General features: G+C 36.4%; 1 protein-coding gene across 1 annotated transcript in view; it reads left to right on the forward strand.

Moving 5' to 3' along the window:
- Positions 1–27852, forward strand: part of CCDC88A (coiled-coil domain containing 88A) — a 125527-nt gene that overhangs the window by 8614 nt on the left and 89061 nt on the right. The window contains exon 3 of the mRNA XM_060169354.1: positions 21597–21705. Within this exon, the coding sequence (XP_060025337.1) occupies positions 21597–21705 (109 nt within the window). The remainder of the gene's footprint in view (positions 1–21596; positions 21706–27852) is intronic.

A 27852-nucleotide genomic window follows, 5' to 3' on the forward strand; every position in this document is an offset into this window, starting at 1 on the left:
GCACTGTGGTCCAGCCAAGTTAACATATAAAATTAACCATCTTAACTAGTGTTTCTTTAATTGGATCCACAGGTGTTCTTGGGAGTCTTTAGGAATTTTTATTTTAAAAATATTTGTTATTTTTGGCTGTGTTGGGTCTTTGTTGCTGCACACAGGCTTTCTCTAGTTGTGGCAAGAGGGGGCTACTCTTTGTTGTGGTGCACGGGCTTCTCTTTGCAGTGGCTCCTCTTGTTACAGAGCACGGGCTCTAGGTGCACAGGCTTCAATAGTTGTGGCTGGCAGGCTCTAGAGCGCAGCCTCAGTAGTTGTGGCGCACAGGCTTAGTTACTCCACAGCATGTGGGATCTTCCTGGACCAGGGATCGAACCCACGTCCCTTGCATTGGCAGGCGGATTCTTAACCACTGCGCCACCAGGGAAGTCCCTCCCACCAGGGAAGTCCCCAGGAATTTTAATGTTTGTGTTTTCATGTCAGTAATTTAAATTCTTCTTCAAGGGGTAATAATAGACATTTCTCCAAAGAAGATATACAGACTGCCAACAAACACATGAAAGAATGCTCAACATCATTAATCATTAGAGAAATGCAAATCAAAACTACAATGAGATATCATCTCACACCAGTCAGAATGGCCATCATCAAAAAATCTAGAAACAATAAATGCTGGAGAGGGTGTGGAGAAAAGGGAACACTCTTGCACTGCTGGTGGGAATGTGAATTGGTTCAGCCACTATGGAGAACAGTATGGAGGTTCCTTAAAAAACTACAAATAGAACTACCATATGACCCAGCAATCCCACTACTGGGCATATACCCTGAGAAAACCAAAATTCAAAAAGAGTCATGTACCAAAATGTTCATTGCGGCTCTATTTACAATAGCCCGGAGATGGAAACAACCTAAGTGCCCATCATTGGATGAATGGATAAAGAAGATGTGGCACATATATACAATGGAACATTACTCAGCCATAAAAAGAAACAAAATTGAGCTATTTGTAATGAGGTGGATAGACCTAGAGTCTGTCATACAGAGTGAAGTAAGTCAGAAAGAAAAAGACAAATACCGTATGCTAACACATATATATGGAATTTAAGAAAAAAAAAATGTCATGAAGAACCTAGGGGTAAGGCAGGAATAAAGACGCAGACCTACTAGAGAACGGACTTGAGGTTATGGGGAGGGGGAAGGGTGAGCTGTGACAGGGCGAGAGAGAGTCATGGACATATACACACTAACAAACGTAGTAAGGTAGATAGCTAGTGGGAAGCAGCCGCATGGCACGGGGATATTGGCTCGGTGCTTTGTGACAGCCTGGAGGGGTGGGATAGGGAGGGTGGGAGGGAGGGAGACTCAAGAGGGAAGACATATGGGAACATATGTATATGTATAACTGATTCACTTTGTTATAAAGCAGAAACTAACACACCATTGTAAAACAATTATACCCCAATAAAGATGTTAAAAAAAATAAATTTCGTTTGCAGTGATAATTCACAATTGAAAGATTTTTTTTTCATAGACTAAGATTAGTTTCTTAAGCCATTTTTTCAAACAGGGGTCTTTGACTCTTAGGATGTCTGTGGACAGATCCTCAGAGATTCTTGATAATTCATTTCTTTAAAAGGTGTCACTCACTACTTTACTTCAGCTTGAAAAACAGTAATATAGGTTACAAAACATTGGAGGAATTGAAACAGATAGCATTTGCATTTTAGAAGGACTGATGTTGGTGCTGATGAGGTCCAGAACAGAGATAGAGACCATACTGATGTAGAAAGGATGTGGAAGAGAGATAATGCTGACGTGGTGGGACTTGGTTACAAGTTTGGTATGTAGCACAAGAGAGGGGTGTGTCTCAGATGATTATCAAGTTTTTTACTTGGGTGAAGAATGGATGGTAGTGCCTTTTTAAGTAAGGCATTATGAAAAGTTGAGGGGAGAGGAAATGTAGAAAATAATTTTGAGTTTATTTTGGAATGTCTGGTGAGTAGTGAGAAATATCTTTTGGGCAGGTGGATATACATAGGTCTGGTGCTTAGAGGAGAAAGGTTTAGAGATATGGGAATTAGCTTTTAAGTTTGTAATAGAAACTAATGACATAGATGTCAAAAAAAATACACAAGAGGGCCAATGACATATCCTAGGAAACTGCAACATTAAAAGGCTGGAGGTTTGAGGAAAGTGGACAGTTTCACAAGGCTGCTGGGAGGAAATCACAAAGGGAGTCAGTTAAAGATGAGCACAAGGGCTTCCCTGGTGGCGCAGTGGTTGAGAGTCCGCCTGCCGAGGCAGGGGACACGGGTTCGTGCCCCGGTCTGGGAAGATCCCACATGCCGCGGAGCGGCTGGTCCCGTGAGCCATGGCCGCTGAGCCTGCGCATCCGGAGCCTGTGCTCTGCAACGGGAGAGGCCGCAACAGTGAGAGGCCCACATACCGCAAAAAAAAAAAAAAGATGAGCACAAGTATTATCATGAGGGTTGATGGTTGAGGGTTGAGGTTTGGAAACCACACATTCAGTCAGCATGGTTGAATAACTTACCAGGGATGCTTAGCACTCAGAAACTGACAAAAAGATCTGTGACGTTTATTCAAAATTGGGGATTGATATGTATTATAAATGTGGGATGGGAACATTTTCAGGTGGGATAGTTGAAACGAATAAAGTGTGAGCATTAAAGTGAGGAGGAAAATGAGTGTCATTGGGGGAGGCTGATAGAGTAGAGTTTGCAATAATGAAGGAAGAGTAGGTTTAGAAGGAGTGAAGAAGTGAGACAGAGTGGTATGGGATGTTGAGGTCAGAGGGCACTTTCAGAATTTGAGATTTTGGAGGTTGCAATTCTGAATGGTGATTTAGGGCCACAGTTAGACCATGGTAATGGGTGGATAAAATGGAATAGAGTGAAGATAACTAAGGTTGAGAAGGAACTTATTTCCTTATTCTTTATGAAGCTATGATCTCTCTTTTTGTAAAGGTTTAATTTTATTTATTATTTAATTTTTGGCTGTGTTGGGTCTTTATTGCTGCACGCGGACTTTCTCTAGTTGTGGTGAGTGGGGGGCTACTCTTCATTGCGGTGTGTGGGCTTCTCCTTGTGGTGGCTTCTCTTGTGGAGCATGGGCTCTAGGTGTCTGGGCTTCAGTAGTTGTGGCATGCAGGCTCAGTAGTTGTGGCTTGCAGTCTCTAGACCATAGGCTCAGTAGTTTTGGTGCATGGGCGGGCTTAGTTGCTCCACGGCATGTGGGATCTTTCTGGACCAGGGATCGAACCCATGTCCCCTGCATTGGCAGGCAGATTCTTATCCACTGCGCCACCAGGGAAGTCCCAAGCTATGATCTCTTGATTACCACTAGAGATAGACATAAGTAATTTGAATTAAAATAGAAAGCTGAACAATAAATAGCTCATTTTAACAATGTTATAATTAAAGAAAAAAATAATAGTAGGGAAAGAAGACCAGTAATTGGAACTTTTATTAGTATAATCTGTGTATTAAAAATGAAACTTTGTGAAATATCTCAATAGTTTTTCAGGAAATTTTTTAAAATGATGTATTCTTAATGTAACATACTTTCCTAGTGACAGCTAGAAAAAAATATTGAACTTCACATTACCATTGACAACATGACTGTTTCCTTTCCCTTGGGTGATAAAGGACCAAGGATGATGGTTTAGTTTTAGGTGTTGAGTCTTAATCCTTGATTAAGACCTGGATTATTACAAAGTTGTGGAGGATGAGAAGTGAAGAAAGACCAGTGGACGTAATACTCCAATCCATTTTTGCCGAGACTGGTTAAGAAAGGGTAAACCACAATAAAATCCTAGTTAATTTGAATGTTCAGTGAAAATGGAGTGTGGTTTACTCATAATTGAAGGCTAATTTAATTTTCTCCGTTTGTTTAAAATCTTCGTAAATGAATTAAGCTATTGATATATTTCTACCTCTGTGAATAGAATATACATGTTATGATTCATAATCTTCAGTATCTCATTTTGTTGTTTTAAACTTAAGTATTTGTGTTAGGTATTGAATGTATATAACTGACCAAGATGAATCTATAGTGAATGGTGAATGATCCCAAGCATGTATTTGAAAATAAATCTCTGGTTATTAGCTTTTTTCTTTCTTTCTTTAATTTGTGTGAGTTTTTACATGTTTCTTTTCAGTGAGTGTGTATGTGTGTGTGTGTATTAGCAGGTGTAGATTAGGGAACCCTACTGTTTATAAGTTAGTTAGAAGTTTGGTTTAGCTTCGAGGGTTATGGGTAATCAGGGAAGCCTAAATAGGGAGGAAGCTAGATTTGATTCAAACCTTGTAGAATGATTGGACTTGGTTGCCATAGATGAGAGGAGGGTGTTTTAAGCTAGGGAAGCAGCTTGAGGAAAAAGCATATTAGGTATATTTATTATTTGGGAGATGGTGAGGGGACTAGCCTTAGTAGAGGATCCACGTTGGAGAACCAGAGTAGGCTAGCTTATGGGAAACCTGAAAATTAACTACAGGTAGTATAAATTAGGCTGCATATGGCAGGCATTGGAGAGCCATTTAAAATTCCTTATTAGAGGATTAAAAGTTTTATTTTAGGAAAGTAACTTTGGCATTAGTTTGCAGAATAGGTTGAGTATGGAGTATGAGTATTGTTTATTCAATTTATTGAGAATATACTATTGGGTTGGCCAAAAAGTTCGTTTGGGTTTTCATAAAATGTTATGGAAAAACCCGAACAAACTTTTTGGCCAACCCAATATTTACAGTATTGTAAGTACTGAGAATTATACCAGTGAATCAATGGAATCATTCTATCAGTGCTTGATGAACAGGTGGTAAGGAAGATAGATGGTTAGTAATGGATGTCATTTATGCTTTTGGTGTTGAGATCTTAGATCAGGGTGAGCTGTATGATTGGAGGAGCAAATTCAAGAACTACTGCAAAAGAATTGATGGAATTCTAGGTATAGTATGTGAAAAGGAAGAATGAAAGATGATGCCAAGGTTAAAGCTGAGTAGACAGACTATACTTAAAATTATATACTTATAGGAAAAGTGATGTGAAGTTTGGATACTATTTTGCATGAAGAAATAAGGATATTTAATTTCTTTTTTTTTCCATAACTTGCAACTAAAACATTTAAATGTATAAGATAGTCATGTGTTTTGACAGTGATGCCTAATTTTGTATGAGAAACATTTCAATTGCTGTGTGTTTGTGCTCTTGTTTAAATTCTCATTACTATTAGTTAATGCATATTTCATCTATGAATTTATTTAGTAAAATAGTTTTAGGATGTGTTATTACAATTCTTTTGGGCTTTTGGAATGCTTTAAAGTCTACATTTATGGGATATAGCTTATGTAGGAGATTTAACAATTCTCTGAAAATTAAGTTGCTTTTTCTTTTTGGCCGTGCTGCACAGCTTGCAGGATCTTAGTTCCTCCCCCAGGGATTGAACCTAGGACCTTGTCAGTGAAAGCGCTGAGTCTTAACCACTGGACTGCCAGGGAACTCCCATATTGCATTTTAACTGTTCAGAATTTAGCGCTCATTATGGCATACTTCTGTTAATTGTGAGGATTTAAAGTTTTGTCTGTGCTAATAGAGGTTAAAACAGTGTTTCAGAGTTTAGGTAGTGCTGTCTTCAAATTTTTCTGTTATCTGAGAATATTCATATAATTACTCTGTTTTGCACGTTATTCTGAAGACGTAGGCTGTTGCAGAGTTATTTACTCTGGTCTTCTTGGCGTAGTTCTCCAGAGTTTTTTTTGTTTGTTTGTTTTTAATTCTATTTAAAAAATTAAATTCTTAAATTTATAGAGAACTAAGCTCATTATTTATTGAGTATTGCACATTTTTCTTTTGAACATCCCATTATTCATGAACTTTGCTGTTCCCAGTCACTTTTAACCTACTCTAAAATCTTAGGTCATCTGTTCCTCTATTAAAAACTAGTGACCCATTTTATTATATTGGATGTCCTCAAAACAGTTTATTCCTCCTGGGCCATTTGTAGACCATCTTGCCTATTAATCATTCCTTACCTCCCTATTTATGTGTGTTTCTTCTAACCTGGTTTTCAGTTGATCACATCTTTTTCAATACTACACTTGTTTTACATGTGGCTATTTTTTCTCTTCTGTTTTACTTCTTTTTACTGTATTTTTTCTTTCATTTCTGTCTGTCATTACCAGTGCCTTTTAAATAGGCATCTATTATTTTGCTTTTAATTGGTGGGCTTATAATGAAGTTAGCTTGTGATCCTTTTGGATCACTTTTATGGTGTCCTGAAAAGGGCATATTAAACCAATATTGTTGAATAGAATTCTGCTCTTTATAGAATTCATATTCTTAGAGTTACCCTTAGAGTAATGGGGGTTACTTTTTTTAATATTAGAAGAACTGATGATGAAAAAGTATTTTCTTATCAAATTTTAAAACTTTTTACTTCAGGTAAGATTCTATGATTATGTATTTTAGTTCATTAATTAGAAGAGATTGTATGTTGGAAAATACTTTTTAAACTTTTTCCTCATTTTAGAGGGCTTTATTGCTTCTCAAAAATGACAATGATACCTGTCACTGATAATTAATCAAGTGAACTATTTAAATTACCCTAGGAGGGTTAAGGTTAAGTATCTTTAGTGAATCAATAGTGTGGGAATGAAAGCCATACTGGTTAATAAGTCTGTCACTGATCAAGGAAAATACCTAACTACATATCAGCTGAGTTTGAGATTTCTTGAGTCTCTAGGACTGACTGGATCTGGAGCATATACTGCCCTAGGATACTGATTTAAACAAACTTCTGTGACCCTTTCTTTTTTTTTTTTTTTTTTTTTTTGCGGTACGCGGGCCTCTCACTGTTGTGGCCTCTCCCATTGCGGAGCACAGGCTCCGGACGCGCAGGCCCAGCGGCCATGGCTCACAGGTTCAGCCCCTCCGCGGCATGTGGGATCTTCCCGGACCGGGGCACGAACCCGTGTCCCCTGCATTGGCAGGCGGACTCTCAACCACTGCGCCACCAGGGAAGGCCTCTGTGACCCTTTCTTAAGGCTTAAGGACAGTGGGTGAAGGTTCCGTCACCAATCAGTGATGCTCGTTGGTGCTATATAAACAATTTTTGTTTCAGTGACTGGCCATGTAGTTGACCACTGAATAAATGAAGATTCTGTTATTTTATGAAGGCACTGATAAGCATAATACTAAGTCCTCTGGTTTCTGTAATCAAGAACAGGAGTTGATTTGCCTAATACAGTGGTTCTCAAAGTGGGATCAGCAGACACCTGGGGGTCTATCTGGTTCTCTGTCAAGTCAAAATTATTTTTATAATAATATTAAGATGTCATTTGCCTTTCTTGCCTGTGTTGCAAAAGCAATGATGGTATGAAAGCAAAGGTGGGTAAAACTGCTGACATCTTAGCATGAATCAAGGAGTAGTACGAAGTTGTGCTGGTAGTCATTGTATTCTTCACAGTTGTGGTTAAAAAGAAATCCAGCTTCACTTTAAAGTGCCCTTGATGAAGCAGTAAAAGTTATTGAATCTTGACCCTTGAGTACTGTACGTGTCTTTTTTTTTTTTTTTTTTTTTTAAGGCGGCTCCACGTGGCATGCAGGATTCTAGTTTCCCAACCAGGGATCAAACCCGCACCCCCTGCATTGGTAGTGCAGAGTCTTAACCACTGGACCGCCAGGGAAGCCCCCCCATACGTGTCTTTTTTACATTCTGTAGGAAAAAATGGGAAGTATGCATAAAACACTTCTGTTGCCTAATGGAATATAATGATTATCTCAAGAAAAAGTACTCATGATTTTTTGAGTTGCAAGGCCGAACAAGTCTCTGTTTTGTGGAGCACTGTTTTTTTTTTTTTAATTAATTTATTTTATTTTTATTTATTTTGCTGTGTTGGGTCTTTGTTGCTGTGCGTGGGCTTTCTCTAGTTGTGGCAAGCGGGAGCTACTCTTCATTGCGGTGTGAGGGCTTCTCACTGCAGTGGCTTCTCTTGTTGTGGAGCATGGGCTCTAGGCGCGTGGGCTTCAGTAGTTGCTGTGCGTGGGCTTTCTCTAGTTGTGGCAAGCAGGTGCTACTCTTCATTGCAGTGTGTGGGCTTCTCATTGCGGTGTCTTCTCTTGTTGCGGAGCACGTCTAGAGCACAGGCTCAGTAGTTGTGGCGCACGGGCTTAGCTGCTCTGCAGCATGTGGGATCTTCCTGGACCAGGGCTCAAACCCGTGTGCCCTAAACCCGTGTCCCCTGCACTGGCAGGCGGATTCTTAACCACTGCGCCACCAGCGAAGCCCTGGAACACTGTTTTTACTCGAAAGAATGACTAACAGACAAACCATAGTTATTCAGGCTTGAGTATTCGGCACCTTTTCAAAAATGAATAAAGTGAGCCTATCACTTCAAGGAAAATAACTGATACTATGTTTGTCAGTGATAAAATTGAATTATAGAAACCATGAGCTTGGTAGCTTCTCAATATTTAAAGACTTTTCTAATGAGACTGGAGGTGATAAAAATCAATGTAATTTTAAAATATTGAATAATAAAATGTGCAGCATTTGGAAGATCGTATAACTCAATGAACCAATTTTTAAAATGACCAATGCTTGATAAGAAATCATGCGTATGTAAAAGATCCATTCAACATGCCAGCTAAACCAATGGATTTTAATGTATAACAGTAAGAAAAGTTCATTGATGAGGGCTTCGGATTCCAGATTTCGTCCAACCTTTAAAAAAATACCACTTCACTGAATTTTGGTAGTATCAAAGAAGAATATCAATAATTATCTGAAAAAGCTATTAAAATACTCTTCCTTTTTCTGATTGCATGTTTATGCAGTCAACTTTTTTCATATACTTAGACAAAATAATGTATCACAACACATTGAATGTAGAAACAGATTTAAGAATTCAGATGTCTTTTATTAAGCCAAACATTAAAGAGATTTGAGATTTACTAAGTTATGAAAGAATGTCACTCCCCTCTAAAATTTTTACTGTTTTTGAAAAAGATAGCTACTTACCATAAAAATGCTCTTTATGTTAACATATGAGTTTGTTATTTTTATATGGACTAATAAATTATTTTTTACTGCTTAATTTTAATTTCTAATATAATAAATATAGATAGATGTAACTCACATAAATAAAAGCTCCTTAGAGTTATCAGTAATTTCTAAGAGTGAAAAGAGGTCTTCAGGGGACTTCCCTGGCGGTCCAGTGGTTAAGACTTTGCCTTCCAATGCAGGGGGTGCGGGTTTGATCCCTGGTCAGGGGGTAAAGATCCCATATGCTCGTGGCCAAATAAAAACAAAACATAAAACAGAAGCAGTATTGTAACAAATTCAATAAAGACTTTAAAAATGGTCCACATCAAAAAAATCTTTTTAAAAAATGAGTGAAAGAGGTCTTCAGACCGAAAAGTTAGAAAACTGCTAGACTAATTTTTGAAGGGCTCATGTTGGCTCATTCTAAGAAGTAAAGGGTAGATCTTTAGTCACTTTATCCAATTCAGATAAAACCAGAGTTAAGTGTATTGGATTTTTATTCTATTTGTGTCCATTTGCATTTTTTTTTTTTTTTTTTTTGCGGTACGCGGGCCTCTCAGTGTTGTGGCCTCTCCCGTTGCAGAGCACAGGCTCCGGACGTGCAGGCTCAGCGGCCATGGCTCATGGGCCCAGCCGCTCCGCAGCATGTGGGATCTTCCCGGACCGGGGCACGAACCCGTGTCCCCTGCAACGGCAGGCGGACTCTCAACCACTGCGCCACCAGGGAAGCCCCCATTTGCAATTTTTAAATCAAATCATTAGTTCTGTTTATTCACTGTTAAATCAGTAGCTGTACTGCTAGCTCAATCTTGGGCTAACTAGAAAATGTCAGATAATTCTTCAACTTTCGAATCTTAAATTATGAGAATGTACAGAAGGGGGTTGGGCTGTGTCCATAATGTCTATGTGGTAATTATGTAGCACATACCTCTCCAAGAATGACTATTCAGTCATTATGAAGATCAAATTAGTTAACATATGTGAAAATATTTTGTAGATATTTAAAAGATTATATATTAATATTAGGTTTTATTGTTGGCCTGTTGGCCATCATGCACAATGATTGAGCTTGTGAGAAGGGGGAGATACTACTAAGGTGAAGGGATACTTTTTTTAAAACCACTTATTCCCCTGATATGTTACTACTTGGATAACCCTAAATGTGATGATATTTACCCAGTTAATAATTTTTCATAAAGCTATCATATTGGTATATGTACATTTGAAGTCAGATATGCAAATAACTTACTTATTTCAAAATGTTTTGAGGTGACATGTAAATACTATGCAGTTATATGTTTCATAATATAAAATATCTCAAAAAATGTTTTAAAAGCCCTGTATACAACTAGCTTTAAATTAGAATGGCATTATCAAAAACATGAGCACATGTAGTTGTTAAGCACCAACACTAAACAGATGGTTCAAGAGGATACATAAGAGGTTTGAAGTCTGGGTAGAAGAGCATAAAGCCATTAAAACTATCAGATTTCTGTTTCTCATAGATATTAGTCAATAAATAAGTAAAGACATAATCCTTGGTTATATAAGGACCAAATCTCAGAATATTAGTGTTGAATTACTGTCTTTTCCTTCCTCTTTTACTCTAATTTAAAATTACTGTATACAGTGGTAGATAATACTATAGCCTGTTTATTGAAATTAATGTATCTTGTCATAAGTAGGTCATTTATAAATGTGAAATTGCTTGAGGCTGTCTTTTACTGCCATGTTGCATTTAACTTCTGGTTGGACAGATTTGAGCTATATTGCTAGGCTATTTGCCTCTAAAGCATTTTTCAGTTTTCATCTTATAAGAGGAGATGGTCAATTTGAGATTATGTTGGCTTAGAAATAGTTGTATATAATTAGAAAGGTACTTGCTCACCTATCACATGTGTATCATTCAATAGCTCATCTTTTATTTTAAAAAAAGTTCTTTCCAAAGATAAAGTCTTTTTTTTAAAAAAAAGTATGCTTTCAAAAAGAGCTTAAACAAAACTTCATTAATTATGATTGTCTATTCTGAATTAATCTTTGTTTAGCATTTTAAATACTAAACATGAAGAAAAGACAGGATATTTAGAATACTGAATAGACTACAATTTCTTTTTAGAGAACTCTGGACTCATACCAAGTGTGTTTAAATTTCTGTACTGTAACTTTTACTGTGTAAAGAAATAAACCTTAAAATACATGCAGGAATGGAGTGCTTTCTGTATTTACATAAAATGCGTACTTTTTACAGAAGAAATGTTTTATATTGTTTTATTTTCTTAAGCATAGTCTCACACATCTTATGACCCTCAGTCTCTAGCACTGAATCTCGCATATATAGCCTCATATTTTTCCCTAGAAGTAAATGAAATAGACAGGTTTCATGGAACAGAATTTTTTGTGGGTGTCTTTTCCCTCTTTAAAAAAATGTTTTACATGGTTAAAAGAATTAGTTAATACCAAAACGTTCATAATGAAAAACAGCAATCCCTGCCCTAACTTATTACATCTCAGTTCTGTTCCCCAGAGTAAAAACTTTCAACTTTTTTTTTTAGCAGTTTCTTCTGTCACTTAGCCCCAAATATAGTGAAAAAATGCCTACCCTAGTTTTTATTTTATTTTTTTACCCTTGTATTTCTTGGTTTATCCCTTTTAGGCATTATCTACTGACTTCCTGATAATGGTAGGTGAGATTTTAGCCTTTTTTATGTCCCATCTCTTTATTTTCTTACCCTGTCCTTCTAATTTGTTTCTTTATTATAAGTTTAGTTAAATCAGTAATCAGTATTCACATATAATGTTTCCTTCAGAGGCAGGTAGTGTATCATTATTACATTTTTCTTTTTTAAAAAAATAGTACTTTCCTAAAGTTACTAATTTTCTTTATCTTGGATTTTTTTGGCTGCTTTGGGTCTTTGTTGCTGCATGCAGGCTTTCTCTAGTTGTGGTGAGTGGGGGCTACTCTTCGTTGCCGTGCGCAGGCTTCTCATTGCAGTGGCTTCTCTTGTTGCAGAGCATGGGCTCTAGGCATTCGGGCTTTAGTAGTTGTGGCACGAGGGCTCAGTAGTTGTGGCTCGTGGGCTCTAGAGCGCAGGCTCTGTAGTTGTGGCGCACTGGCTTAGTTGTTCTGTGACATGTGGGATCTTCCCAGACCAGGGATCGAACCCATGACCCCTGCATTGACAGGCGGATTCTTAACCACTGTGCCACCAGGGAAGTCCCATAAAGTTACTAATTTTCTTGATTTGCATAATTTTCAGTAAATCCATCCTTAAATGTTCAACCGTTTTTCATGGGAGTTGAGACTAAGACTTTTCAGGCAGTTTCACCTGAGGGAAGTCCTTCTCACATAAAGAGATCATGTTCTTGGGGTCAAAGGGCCTGTTTTCATGATCCTAACATATGTCAGTATGACCCTAACCCAAGTTAAGTGTGAATCAAATGGGAAACCCAAGCCTAGTAATCGAAAGTTTGTTGCTCTCTAGGTCCATACCTAGAGTGCTTAGCAGTTACTTTTTTCCCAGATTTCTAAAGTAATTTCATCTGATATCCTTAGTATATAAAAGCTGAACTGTTCCCTCTTTTTATATTCAGAGTTGTTTTAATTGTTATAAACAAACTTTCTCAGAGGCTGAAGAAACTTAACATAAAACTTACAGATTTTTTTTTGGTAAAAAATCATTCGTAGAAGATTTTGAACAAACCAAAATTCTAAATTCTTAAAACTTGCTAATTCTTAGAAGAGCTTTATGCAAAGGAGACTATAGGCCTTTCTGGCAACTGAATAAATTTTGAAATGTCATTTGAGGAATGTTGGACATAAAATTTTAAAAGAAACTTTAGGACTTAATTTAAAAAATCACTTTAAGAGCACAGAGAAGCTTGGTAACAATTCTATCAGGGCAAAGATAATATTTCCATTATAAAATTTATTAAAGTGGGAATGAAATCACATGTGTTTATTGGGATGTTACATATCCATTCCAAAGTATAATCCAAATTATATATTGTCATGTAACAATGGGCTTGCACTGTAAACTTGTACAGTTTTTTTAGTTTACATACCTCTTCAGTAGTAATATCAAAACTAAAATCTTTGTCATCAGGATTAAATACCTAGGTTTTTTTTTGTTTTTTTTTGCGGTACGCGGGCCTCTCACTGTTGTGGCCTGTCCGGTTGCGGAGCACAGACTCTGGACGCGCCGGCTCAGCAGCCATGGCTCACGGGACTAGCCGCTCCGCAGCATGTGAGATCTTCCCGGACCGGGGCACGAACCCGTGTCCCCTGCATCGGCTGGCGGACTCCCAACCACTGTGCCACCAGGGAAGCCCAATACCTAGGTTTCTTAATAAAATATTACTGTAATGAACTGGAGGGGGGAAGGAAATGAATATTCTTTAGTTTGATTAATCACTATGAAAACAATTAGGAATATGCTCAAACAATATAATAAAAACAATGATTTATTGTATATGTGCATTTTATAGATATCATTACCGAAACCTTTTTCCTTCTGTCTTTTCTTTGTTGTCCTGAATGATAAGAGAAAAGGTTGAAAGAGAGAGAGTAAAGGGAAAAAGTTGTAAGAGCCTAGGCAAATTACTACTTTGGACTTCAATTTTCTGATTTACAGTGAAACTAGATAATCTCTAAAGTATTTTTTAGATCTAAATGTTATCATTTAGGAGATAGTCATGGGTGAGAGGTAATTTAAAGGAATTCAAATATAGAGTAAGGAAAATAGAAATAAAAAGATGGAAGAAGACTAGAGAGAAAAGATATTTGCTGAATGTCTGTGATTCCAAATGAAATTTACATAACCATAGTATACGTAACATTTTTACTAGGGTTATTCCTACTCTCTTTTCCCAGTTACAAACATACTTTTCTCCACAATGATAGAGTGACTAAACTAAGCTCTTGTACATTAAGTAATATAGCCACAGTATGTACTCAATGAGGATTTAACTTACTGACAGAACATGTACCAGGTTGATTACATAAAACAGGATTTTCCCTTCAGCTCTCTGAATTTTTAACCATGACCTCCTGACCACGCTGTTGTCTTTTCTCTGCCATGACACGTGATCTGACTGCTGCAGTGTAGTGTCCTTGTTTTTGTAAGTTACTAGTTCTGGGTGATACCTTTACCTAAGAGACCCACTTTTCCACTTATACTGCCATTTGCTTTGGGCAATTCATTACTCATTATTTGCTTTAAGTATAAATCAGTCACAAGTTGGATTTCACTCACTTTACTATTATTCTTGCTTGTTCTGTACATCTCAAATTGTGGTTTAGGACTCTTGTTACTCAACTGATCTTTGGGACACAAACTTAGTAGGGAGTGTCTAGTCCAGACTGCCAAATGAGTTTTTAGCTTGGAGAATGTCATTTCATAACTCTTTTTCTTTTTTTTTTTTTAGATGTTGGGGGTAGGAGTTTATTAGTTCATTTATTTATTTTTACTGTGTTGGGTCTTCGTTTCTGTGCGAGGGCTTTCTCTAGTTGTGGCAAGTGGGGGCCACTCTTCATCGTGGTGTGCGGGCCTCTCACTATCGCGGCCTCTCTTGTTATGGAGCACAGGCTCCAGACGCGCAGGCTCAGTAGTTGTGGCTCACGGGCCCAGTTGCTCCGCAGCATGTGGGATCCTCCCAGACCAGGGCTCGAACCCGTGTCCCCTGCATTAGCAGACAGATTCTCAACCACAGCGCCACCACGGAAGCCCCCATAACTCTTAATAGTAAGCAACAATTTTTAAAACACTGTGCTTGGTCTCAGATCATTTATTCTTTTTATTTATTCAAACATTTGGTTAGGATATATGCTAATTTTTAGAGAATAAGATAAGGTCCCTGCTGTCAGGGAGCTTACATTCTAGTGAGAAAGTGAGAGGCATAAAGGCAATTATTGGAAGACCCATGATAGAATGATGTACCAAAAACGGGGATTAGTTGTTATACTGTGGGGTGGGGCTGATGGAGTAAATAGTCTAGGATTGTAAGGATGATTCAGTGTTAAAAAGGCAACAATGTAATTCACTACATTAACATATTAAATGAGAAGAATCATATGGGAGTAGATGTAGGAAAAATTCAGCACCAGTTAAGATATTGGATAGGAATAGGAGGGAACTTAATTTGAAGAAAGGTATTCATCAGAAAATTACAGTGAACATTATGCATTCATGGGAAAACATTAAAAGCATGAAATTTGTGAACAAGATAAAGGATAGCTCTTATCTCCATTATTATTTGTTAATACAGTAAGTAAAGAAACAGAAATGAGATGTACGATTGGAAAGGAGGAGATAAAACTGTAATTTGCTGACAGTATTTTTTTTACTGAGAAAATCCAAGAAAATGAACTGAATAAACTAAATTTTGAAAGGTGGTCAATCAGAAGTGCAATATACAAAAACTACAGTTTTCCTATTATACACTAGCAATGACCAGGTAGCCAATGTGATAGAAAAAAAATCTATTTCACAAACAAAAACCCAAGGAGGAAAAAAAATCCTACTTAAATGTAAAGACATTTGGGGGGAAATTTTAAAATTTTACTAATGCAAATGTCAGTCTTTATCAAATTAATATTTTAAATAAAATCCTAATAAATCTCAACAAGCTTTTTCATAGAATCTTATAAATATCCTAACATTCATAGAAAAGAGCAGCATGTATGACTAAGCAGGACAATTTACTTGTTATTTATTTATTTTAAGCAGGACAGTTTAGAAAGCAAAAACAAAAGAGCGGGAATTGCTCTAATAGAATCAAGATGCTAATAAAGGTATAGTAATATTTAGAAGGTTTTAATGACATAGGAATAGACAAATGGGTTAAAGGAACAGAATAGACTCCAAAAGTGTATCCACACTTACATGGGAATCTAGTGTGATCATAGAGATCAGTGGGAAACAATAAGCTCTTCAGTAATTGATGTTGGGATAATTGATTATCAATATGGAAAAACTACAAATTTTATTCAAGAGAACCTGCAAGAGTACCAACAAACAACCTGTTAGAGTTTAGCAGGGTTTCTAAAGATAAGAGCAATACACAAAAATTGATTGCATTTACATATCAGTAGTAACCTACTAGCAAATATATTTTAAAAATATTACATTCACACTAACAGCAAAAACTAGAAGGTATTTAAGACTATAGCTAATAAAAGGCCTTCCTAGAGAAAATTATAAAGTGGTTTTGAAAAAGGACTCAATGGATATGATCCCAAAAGCACAGCACCAAAAGCAAAAATAGACAAATAGGATTGCATTAAGCTAAAAAACCTATGTGCAATAAAGGAAACAGTCAACAAAATGAAAAGGCAATCTATGGTAGTTATAAATGTAATTATAGTAATAGATTTTGATCGACCGATAATTATGGAGAACGATGAGTGTATACTGATGTAAACAAACAAACACACGCATAAGTAAATTGAAGATAGGTGAATATCAGATTATTGACATAGTTTCAAAGTATGTCTTCACAAAATAATAATTACAAGAGGAAAATAGTAACTATAATGGAGAAAAGTGGCAGATACCAGTTTAGTCAAATGATAAAAGTGAATATCATCAGTAATGGGCTAAATTGAAATCATGTACCACCTCTAAGGATGCATTGGAGAAGATCAGAGCATCTCTTCTATATTTTTCCTGTCACAGATATATAACCTGAACTTAATTATGAGTAATATACGATTTAATCAGACAAACCCAATTGAAGGACATTCTATGAAAGTACTGGCCTGTAACCTTTTAAAGTGTCTAGGTCATGAATTTCAAGGAAAGATAGAAATTGTTCCAGCTGAAAGAGACTAAAGATTGCAATTCAGATTACTGAATGCAAAGTGTGGTACTGAGCTAGATCCTTTTCCTATAAATCCATTCCTATTTGGAACAACAAACTTGAATAGATTCTAAAGATTGGATTATAATAACTGTATAATTGTTAATCTCCCAATTTTGATAGTTATATGTGTTTGTACAAGATAAATACCAAAATATTTGTGGACTGTTTGGTATCAGGTCAGCAATTCTCAGGTGGTTTAGGAAAAAGGCTGTACTTGTCCGTGCAACTTTTCTTAAGTCTGATACTGCCCCATAGGTCATTTAGTGTCTTTTAGGTTTGTTTGGTTTTTTTTCCCTCTGTGTTCTTTGGATTTTTTTTTTTTTTTTTTTTTTTTTTTTTTTTGGTGGTACGCGGCCCTCTTACTGCTGTGGCCTCTCCCGTTGCGGAGCACAGGCTCCGGACGCGCAGGCTCAGCGGCCATGGCTCACGGGCCCAGCCGCTCCGCGGCATGTGGGATCTTCCTGGACCAGGGCACGAACCTGTGTCGCCTGCATTGGCAGGCGGACTCTCAACCACTGCGCCACCAGGGAAGCCCTGGAATTTTTTTTTTCCTGTGTATTCAAGTTCACTAATCTTTTGTTATAGTTTCCTATCTTCTGTTAAGCATATGCAATGAATTTTTCATTTCAGATACTGTATATTTTAGCTTTAGAAGTTCCATTTGGGTTTTTAAAAAGTAGTTTACATTTTTCTCCACATAATGTTTGTTTTTTTAAGTCCTTTAGTATATTCATAACAGCTGCTTTGACATTCTTGCCTACTCTTTCCATGGTCTCTTTCATTTCTGGATCTGTTTCTATTAATTGTTTCCATTTTCTTTCCTGGTTACAAATCACTTTTTTTTTTTTTTTTGCTTCTTTGCATGTCTAGTAATTTTTTATTTTATATTGGACATTGTGATTATTACATTGTGGTGTCTGGATCTTGTTCTTTAAGCAGTGTTGAATTTTGTTTTGGCAGGTTGTCAAGTTACTTGCAATCAGCTTAATCCCTTTTTGTTTTGTTTTTTTGCCGTGCTGCATGGCACACGGGATCTTAGTTCCCTGACCAGGGATTGAACTCATGTCCCCTGCAGCGGAAGCACAGAGTCCCAACCACTGGACAGGCAGGGAATTCCCAGCTTGATCCTTTCAGTGCTTGTTTTAACAGCTTTGTTAGGGAGCTTCTGGAATAGCTTTTACTTAACTGCTAGTTTAGTTCCAAGACATGACTCTTCTGAGGTCTCTACTAATGCTCTAGGTGTTTACTCTGGCTGGTCGGAGCTTAAATTCCTCTGCACTTTGTGAGCTTTGGGTGTTGTTTAGCTTCCAGCTTTTCTGTGCTTGTACTCTGCTCAGCCTCCTGGAGTTTCAGGGTACATATGTATAACTTAGTATTTAGCCAAAATCTTAAGGGCATATTTTGGGAGCTTTTTGTTTGTATAGCTCCCTTGTGTCTGGTGTTCTTTAATTCCCTTGAACTCCAAACTTTGTCTCTTCAAGTTCAGCGAGACGTGGGCTACCCCTCCTTATACCTCATTCTGGAAAGTACCTTACTGCTTCGCCAGGGATTACAGTCTTGCTGTTCGAAGTCTGAAAATAGTTATTTTGTATGTTTTGTCCAGTTTTCTAATTCTTGATGGAAAAAGGGCAAATCTGGTACTAACTATTCCTTCCTATTTGATGTTTTAGCTGAGTTTAGTTGTATTATTTTCTCACTTAGTACTATGAGCAATCTCAGTGTAGATGGTTGAGCTGATCCAGTGTCAGGGATTGACAGTATGAATGTGATCAAAGGACAGAAGGATCATTGTTGGGAGGGCTGGCAAGAGAATAGTTGAAGTAAAAGCAATAGTTCTCAGAGTATGGTTTGAGGATCCTTTTAGAGGGTCCATAGGAGTTTCCTACTTCCAACTAAATATCCATGTGAAGCTGATTTTTTCTTCATATACATGAACCAAAATAACACAAACAGTAGATTGAATGCAGAAGCAAAGATGAACATCAGCCTCTTAAGTTAAACCAGATATTAAAGAGATTTGTAAAAATAGTGAAACAATGCCAGTCTTCTCACTAAAATTTTTTTTGGTTTGGTATTTGTAAGCATGTAATAGGTTTATTATTTTTTTAATAAGTTAATAAGTAAACAAATAATTGTGAAATTTTCTGTTTTATTTTCTAATACAGTAAATATTGATAAATATAGCCCATAAAAACAGAAGAATTGCTGAAATAAAGCACCATAAAGTGCTGTCTAGGGAAGGAAGTGAAGGCATTAGGAGTGCAATAGACAGTGTAGAAAAAGGAAGGGATTAAGGAATGAGAGGTTTCTGTTCAGTTCCTATTCTCTATTGGATAGGTGTCAATTTCTTTACTTCCTTGCATTCTCGCGTGGACGTGCCTGCAGTTAAAGTCGTAGGATAGTACTCTGTCCCAGCAACTTCTTAGGTTTCTGCTTTATAATACTATGCACTCAGCCCTTGCATAGGGAATCCTGATTTACTGTCTGCCATTTCACCTGGCAATGTCTTTTTCTAGTTTGCTCTCCTTGTCCTAATGAGGAGCTAGATCATCCTCACTTATGTTCTGGCATTAACTTACCCTTCTGTTCTGGTGCCACCAGTTTTACTTAAATTTCCCATTCTTTAAACAAAAATTTTAATTAAAAATTTAAATTTTCTTCAGCTTTATTGACATATAGTTGACAAATAAAATTGTAATATACTTAAAGTGTATATAGTGGTGGTTTGATGTATGTATACATGTGAATGGATTCCCACCATCTAGCTTATTAACATCTCCATCACCTCACATTTTTACCTTTGTGTGTGTATGTGTGAACATTTAAGTTCTACACTCTTAATAAATTTCAATTATATAATACAGTAGTTACCATGTCTTACATTAGATCTTTAGGCCTTATTCATCTTGTAGCTGAAAGTTTGTATCCTTTTTTCAGCCTCTCCATATTCCCACCCAACTCCCCCGCTCCCAGACGCAGGCAACTGCTTTTCTACTCTCTGTTTCTATGAGTTTGACTTTTTTTTTAGATTCTACATATAAGTAAGAATATATAGTATTTTTCTCTTTCTGGCTTATTTCACTTAGCATGATGCCCTCAAGTTTCATCCATGTTTTCACAAATGGCAGGATTTCCTTCTTTCTCATGTCTGAATAATATTCTTCTCTCTGTCTCTCTCTATATATACATGTGTATGTTTGTGTGTGTGTGTGTATATATATATATAAATATATATATTTCCTATGTTTTTTATCCGTTTATCTGTTGAAGGACATTTGGGTTGTTTCCATATCTTGGCTATTGCAAATAATGCTGCAGTGAACGTGGGAGTGCCAGTACCTCTTTGAGATCCTGTTTATTTCCTTTGGCTTATATACCCAAAGTGGGATTGCTAGATCATATGTTAGTTCTATTTTTTAAGTTTTTGAGGAACCGCCACAGTGGTTGCATCAGTACATTCTCAACAGCAGTGCACAAGGGGTCCATTTTCTCCACATCCTCACCAGCACTTATGTCTTGTCTTTTTGATGATTGCCATTCCAACAGGTGTGAGGCTCTTTGTGGTTCTGATTTGCATTTTCCTGATTATTAGTGATGTTGAACACCTTTTCATGTACCTGTTGGCCATTTGTATGTCTTTTTTGGAAAAATGCCTATTCAGTTCCTCTGCCCATTTTAAAATCAGATTTTTTTTTTTGCTATTGAGTTGTATGAATACTTTGTGTATTTTGGACATTAACCCCTATTAGATATATGACTTGCAAATATTTTCTCCCACTCAGTAGTTTACCTTTTCATTTTGTTGATTGTATACATCGCTGTCCAGAAGCTTTTTAGTTTGATGTTAGTCATGCTTGTTTATTTTTGCTTTTGTTGCCTTTGTTTTTGGTGTCATTGAATTTCTCATTCTTAATGGTGTCCTACCTATTATTCTTGTTCAGTTTCTGCTACTTCAAACTCATTCAACCCTTTGTTTTTGTTTTTGTTTTTGCTGTACACGGCCTCTCACTGTTGTGGCCTCTCCCGTTGCAGAGCACAGGCTCCGGACACGCAGGCTCAGCAGCCATGGCTCACGGGCCTAGCCGCTCCATGACATGTGGGCTCCTCCCGGACCGGGGTACAAACCCACGTCCCCTGCATTGGCAGGCGGACTCCCAACCACTGTGCCACCAGGGAAGCCCCCCTTTGCTTTTATTGAATCTACAAAGTTTACCCAAGATAAGCGTGTTCTCTTGTGTCATCACTCCACTCTTTAATTTCTCAGGGACATTGCCCACTCAAATATAGTCTCCATTTTCCAGTGAGAAGATACAACATTTATTGGTTATCAGCCTATATTTTACATTCTTGATGTAAATAGATTTATTTGGGTTGTGGAAATATATATACTCAAAAGGAATAAAATGTTATTCATTGCAGGAAGGTGGAGAGACAAAATGAGAATGAAGGGAAACATCTGACTTACATTTTGCCACTGTCTTTGAAATATCAGATGCATTTATATCAATTAAAAGCACAGAATACATGTCAGAGTAATCATATGTCCTTTTAGATCATCTGTTAATGAAGATGAGTACACAGTTTGTTTAAAGAAAAAATGTATTATATGATTATTTTTAGTCATCTATAAGTTGATAGGTATATTTCAATATAACTTTTAAAGTATTTCTTTTTCTATTTCTTACAGTAATCCTAAATCGGAGAGTCAGAGAGTAAATAAAAAAGTCAACAATGATGCCTCACTTAGAATTCATAATCTATCCATTTTGGTGAGACAGATAAAATTTTATTACCAGGTAAGTGGTTCTTTTTTTAATCTAGTATTTTAATAACTCCTTGCATATTCACATTTTTGTGTTGTTTAGTATTAATGACCTAGTATATACTAAATGCTTGTTATATATCAGATACTGGTCTGTTTGCTGGAGGTTGAGTAATAATAACACAGTTTATTTCTTATGCAATGTTAAAGATGCAAGCATGCACTTCATAATTATCTAATTTACAGATAATTTTTGTATTTTATGAATTTAAAATTTTTTAAATTTCCTGAGAATTTATATAGTGCAACACTTTGTTAGCCTACTAGAATTTTGCCTTTGAACAATATACTTTTTATTCCTTTTTTTAACTTAAATTGGATGCATATTTCAGAGTTTGAACATGAGCATTTTTTTTAAATTTTTTATTTTATTTTATTTTTGGCTGTGTTGGGTCTTTGTTGCTGTGCACAGGCTTTCTCTAGTTGCAAGGAGCGGGGGCATCTCTTCATTGTGGTGTACGGGCTTCCATTGCAGTGGCTTCTGTTGTTGCAGAGTACGGGCTCTAGGCGTGTGGGCTTCAGTAGTTGCAGCACGCAGGCTCAGTAGTTGTGGCGTGCGGGCTCTAGGGCGTGCAGGCTTCAGTAGTTGTGGCGCACGGGCTCAGTAGTTGTGGCGCTGGGCTTAGTTGTCTGTGGCGTGTGGAATGTTCCCAGACCAGGGCTTGAACCTGTGTCACCTGCATTGGCAGGTGGATTCTTGTTTTGTTTTTTTTTTGAGGTACGTGGGCCTCTCACTGTTGTGACCTCTCCCATTGTGGAGCACAGGCTCCGGACGCGCAGGCTCAGTGGCCATGGCTCACGGGCCCAGCCGCTCCGTGGCATGTGGGATCTTCCTGGACCGGGGCATGAACCTGTGTCCCCTGCATCAGCAGGTGGACTCTCAACCACTGCGCCACCAGGGAAGCCCTTAAGCTGTTCTTATTTTGTATTTTAGTTCTGTTTTTAAACCCCATAAATTAAATATTGAAAGTACTGTTAAATAAATCAAATCAGTATTCTTTTAGATCAAGCTACATGTTTTCCTTTTTTTCCTCCTCATGGTTTTCTTTTGTTATCTCAGACCTGCCTTTGGTATTATTTTCTTACCGAAGTCATCTTTTGATTGTTTGTTTAGAGAAGGTTTGTTGATAGTAAAGTTTATCAATGTCTGTCTGAAAATGCCTTTATTTCACCCTTGTTCTTGAAAGGTAATTTTATTGGGTATGTAGTTTTAGGTTAACAATTACTTTTCTCTCAGTGTTTTGCAGATTTTTACCTTCTCTCCCTGGAGTCCTTTTTGTTTTGGAGAAACCAGCTATCAGTCAAATATTTGTTCTTAGGTTAAACTGTCTTTTTCTCTCTCCTGGCTGCTACTACTGTCTCTTCTAATATTGCTTCTTTTGTATTAATCTGATATTCCTCAGATATTTTTATTATGTGTATATTAGACTTTCCTACTCTATCCTCCATGCTTATTAAACTTTCTTTTACATTACAGTTTACAGTCTTGTGCTACATCCTGAGTATTTTTTTTCAAGACTATCTCTGCAGTTTGATAATTTGCCCCTCATATCTTCTGTTTAACCCACTGATTAAGTTTTGCCTCTTAGTAATCATGGCTTTCATTTGTAGAAGTTCTGTTTGGTTCTTTTTCATCTGCCTTTTCATTTTGTTTATTAATCATTCTTTTAAAATTTTTTCCTTCCTTTATCTCTTCAGAAATTTTTAAAATGTCTATTTTTTATTTTATGTTGGATAATTACAAAATCTGAAATCAGATCTATGGGGATCTGAATCTGCCCTTTGTTTTCTGCTTGCTGTTTCTCGTGGTGGTAGCTGTTGTGGCAGTGTGTGTGTGTGTGTGTGTGTGTGTGTGTGTGTGTGTGTGTGTTAATTGTGAGCTCATTTTGTGGGGGGAAGTTTATCTGTGGGAAAATACTTCTGGGTCTGAGCCAAGGATGCATTGCTTCAGAGAGGATTTGTTTCCTTTTGTGTAGCCAAGCCTGAAACACTTTTCATTTAATTTATTTTAAGCAGCTTTATATTATTGTAGAAGCATACTTGTATGCTGTATATAGAAAACTAGAAAAAATGAGAAAATACAAACATAATTTCAGGGCCTGGAGATTACCATTATTAGCACCTGAATATATATACTTCTGGATCTCTTTTTCTGCATTTGTGTGTTTGTAAATTATGTATTTATGTGTTTACGTATGTATTTTTTAACTGGGACCACATTATCGCAGATTCTTAGGGAAACAACCCTCCTCAATCTCAAGCAAAGGCCAAGAAGAACTGCTTCTTCTGTGTCTTATTTGCAGGGTTCAGTTTTTAATTTTGTTTTATCTTTTGACAGTTACCTTTTTATTTTCTTTTGAGCTAAGTCAATAAATTTTAAAAGATTTTTAAAAAGCTATCCAGCATTTTTGAACTCCTTCCTTCCTTTCTTTCTAATATTTAGTATTCCTCATTGCCAGAAATAAAAGTCTGTGCTAGGTTTTTTTTAAACTTAAAAAGTTTTTTTTCCTGTATTCCTTCTCTCATTTTCCTCTCTTTGATTTGAGTGAGTTAGGTTCTATGTTATATCTGTTTTGTCTTTTATTCTTATTTTGTGTCAGTATTTCTAGATACATTAAGCAAAAGACTAGATAAAGGGGTGCAGTGACTCATTTTGACAATCTTCATCAATCTTGCCCTTATTGGAATGTTGTTAGATCTTTGGTTTCACACTATCTTTAGGGAGATGCAAGTTTTTCTTGAAAATTTTGTGAGACTCCTTGGGAAAGAAGACATAAAAGGCAAGGGGATTTCTTTATCAGAATCTTAAATCATTTGTCAGTGCAACCTAATTCTGTGTTGTCTACTATTGCTTTTTTTTTTAACAACTTTATTCAGATATAATTCACGTACTGTATAGCCCATTTAAAGTGTCCTATTCAGTGGTTTTTAGTATATATACAGAGTTATACAACCATCTACACCACCAATTTTGGAACATTTTTATCACCCCAAAAAGAAACCCTGTATCTGTTAGCAGTCACTCCCCATTTCCCCGAACCCTGCATACACACTCATCACCACCACCACCACCCCAACCTTAGGCATCTGCTAATCTATTTTCTGTCTCTATAGACTTGCTTATTGTAGACATTTCATAAAAGTGCAATTGTACAGTATGTGGTCTTTTGTTACTGGCTTCTTTCATTTAGCATAATGATTTCAAGGTTCATCAATGTTGTAGCATGTAGTAATGTTTCATTCTTTTTTATTAAACTACTGTTTTCTTGTTCTTTGTCTTCCTCCTGCCCAAGCTAGGTATTGAAATTGTCTTTGTATTGATCATATTAATTTAATGAAGTTATAGTCGCAGAGATATTTGCGGATGAGGGAATTGTAAAATCCATCAGTTCAATGGTTTAGATAAGAGGTTCTTAGTGGAGGGTGATTTTATCACCTGGGGGACATTTAGCAATGACTAGAGACATTTTTGGTTGTTGTACCTAAGAGTACTACTGGCATTAGTGGATAGAAGCCAGGAATGTGGCTAAGCATCTTGCAATGCACAGGACATTTCCCCGTGATTAAGAATTATACAGCCCAAACAAACATGTGCCTTTCAAATCCAAAACATTATATCACATTGAATTATAGTTCTCTCAGTAGATGTGCTTAACTTTTATGTCACAGGGACAAAGTGGTATAAAAATCTATCTTAAATTCCGGAGTCCAGATATTTAAAATATTTGCATATTTGTCTTTAATATGACATATATGAAATATTTAATAATGAAATATTTAATAATTTAATTAATGATATAATAATCAAAATGTATTTTATATAGTGTATTTAAATCCTGGCTCTCTGTTATGTAGCAGTTGTATAAATGGTACAAATTACTTCCTTGAGCTTTAACGTCTTCATCTATAAAATAAAGATAATAATACTTAGCTGGCAGCTGAGCATTACATAAATTAATAGAGATGAACGTCTTGCAGTGTTTCCTGAGCCAGACACAGTTTTAGGTGCTGGGGATGTGGTCGTAAGTGGCAAACATAACAAATAAGATTCCTGTCCTCACAGAGAAGGAGAAACTGGCTAAGCTGACCAAGAAGGAGATACAGGAGGGAAACTAGACAAGCCGTGGTATCACGAAAGCCTACAAAATAAAGTGCTTCTAAAAAGAGGGAATGTCAAAAACATACTTGAGGGAATTGATTGCAAAGGGGCACAGGGAAGCTTTTTGAAATAATGAAAATGTTGACATCATTACTGAAATGGTGGTTTCAAAACTGTGTACATTTGTCAAAACTCATTAAATTGTACACATAAAATTGGTGATTTTTATTGCATGTACATTACACCTCAATAAGTCTGATTTCTAGAAAATGTATATGTCATTGACAACAATTTTTTAAAAAGGGCAAAGGATCTGTTCTAGATGAAGGGAGACTAAAGAGGTGTAACAAGTGGAGACAGTGTATCTTTGGTTGGATTCTGAATCTCTCCCCCCAAAAGCTATAAAGAATATTTTGATGGAAAATGTGGAAATATGAATGTGGATTATATATTAAAATGTATTGTATCAATGTTAAAAATAAATTATCTAGCCCAAAATGTTAGTTGTGCTAAAATTGAGAAGCCCAAATGTTAATAGTGCCAAGATGATATTATTATTAATGATTTGATTTGTCTTGACTGTCACCATTTTTTAGACACACCTGTAAATATTTCATTAACATTTGCAGGATGACCACTTACACCCTTTTATTTTAATTAATCTAAGTTTGAATATCAGTGAACTGTTGTAACTTAGAGCTAGAAGGGATTGAGTATCTTAACATTTTGTCAACGTAGTTTCAGATACTTAAAATATTACTGAGTGTTGAAATTCCGCTTGTACCACTGAACCAGTTTACCAAACCCTCTCTACCCGCTCCCTTTCATGCTTCATAGTCTTCCATAAAATCTTTCTAAGGCACTTCTAGAGTATCTTCAGAAATAGGTCATCCATCTTATTTACATGATTAATTGACTTACTAAAATGATTTTTTATTTTCATGTGTAAAACCAAGATAGACATGACCCAGTTTAATATATTGACAGATTTCAAATTAAAGGCCGAATCAGTGCAGTTATTGTCATCTGTTAAATTACCTGACTGTTGGGAAAACCAAAGATTTCCCTGAAAATCTTTCTCAAACAATCAAAAGTATTTTGTTGTATCTCATACGCCCCTCAGAAAAAGTATTTGAGGTAAAATATTTTGTACATTTTGATTGTCTGACTCGCAGAAGGAGTAAGTTTGGGTAGGTTAAAATTCACAAATGTATGATGTCTCCAGGTTTGTTTGTTTTTTAATGTGTTGTTAAGCATCAAGATCATCTTGCAAAAATGATTCTTAGGGAGGAAGAAAATTGACAGAATACCCTGAGATGATTGTTAGTGGGGGGAATTATTTCAGTGAATCTTTTCAGTGATGATAAGTTAATTTAAGTGTTAGTATTCTTCCCTTTTTTATTTTAATGATGTGGAATATGTAAAAGCTCAGTAAAAATTACAATTTCAGATTGCCCTTCTTTTCTGCTGCCTTTCATTGAATGCCAAGGCATTGAAGCTATAGTGATAAACAGGACAGGCTGTAGCCCTGTTCTCTAGTAGAGGGATAATAGACAAGTAAATAACTAAATCAAATAATTTTGATTGTGATAAATAAGGACAGTGAATGTGAGAGGTCTTGAGAGCAGTAACTGGTAACTTTAGATTATCAGAAAGATTGTTGAACACTTCATTACGTTTAAGTGGCAATTCAGACCTTTTCAAATAATTGCTTGATACATAGCAAGCATCTCTTTTTGTCTTGCAAATAAATATTTAAAAATTTTCAAGTCAGAAAATAAGTAAATTATAGCTGTTATGGAAAATTACCTTGGTGCTTTGATTTTTTTTTTTAAGTTATTTTTATTCCTGTGGATGAAGGCAAGAAGGTGAATTTGATTATCAGAGACACAGTCTACAAGTAAAAATCTTAGTCCACTTTTAGAATTCTGTCAGCAGCCGTTGTTTGGTATGACTGCACAAGCTGCAGTTTAAATAAATACTAAAAGAAGCAAGGTGGTTCTTCAGCCACCATTAAAATAA

The sequence above is a fragment of the Lagenorhynchus albirostris genome, chromosome 13, assembly GCF_949774975.1.
Source record: "Lagenorhynchus albirostris chromosome 13, mLagAlb1.1, whole genome shotgun sequence".
Classification (NCBI taxonomy): domain Eukaryota; kingdom Metazoa; phylum Chordata; class Mammalia; order Artiodactyla; family Delphinidae; genus Lagenorhynchus; species Lagenorhynchus albirostris.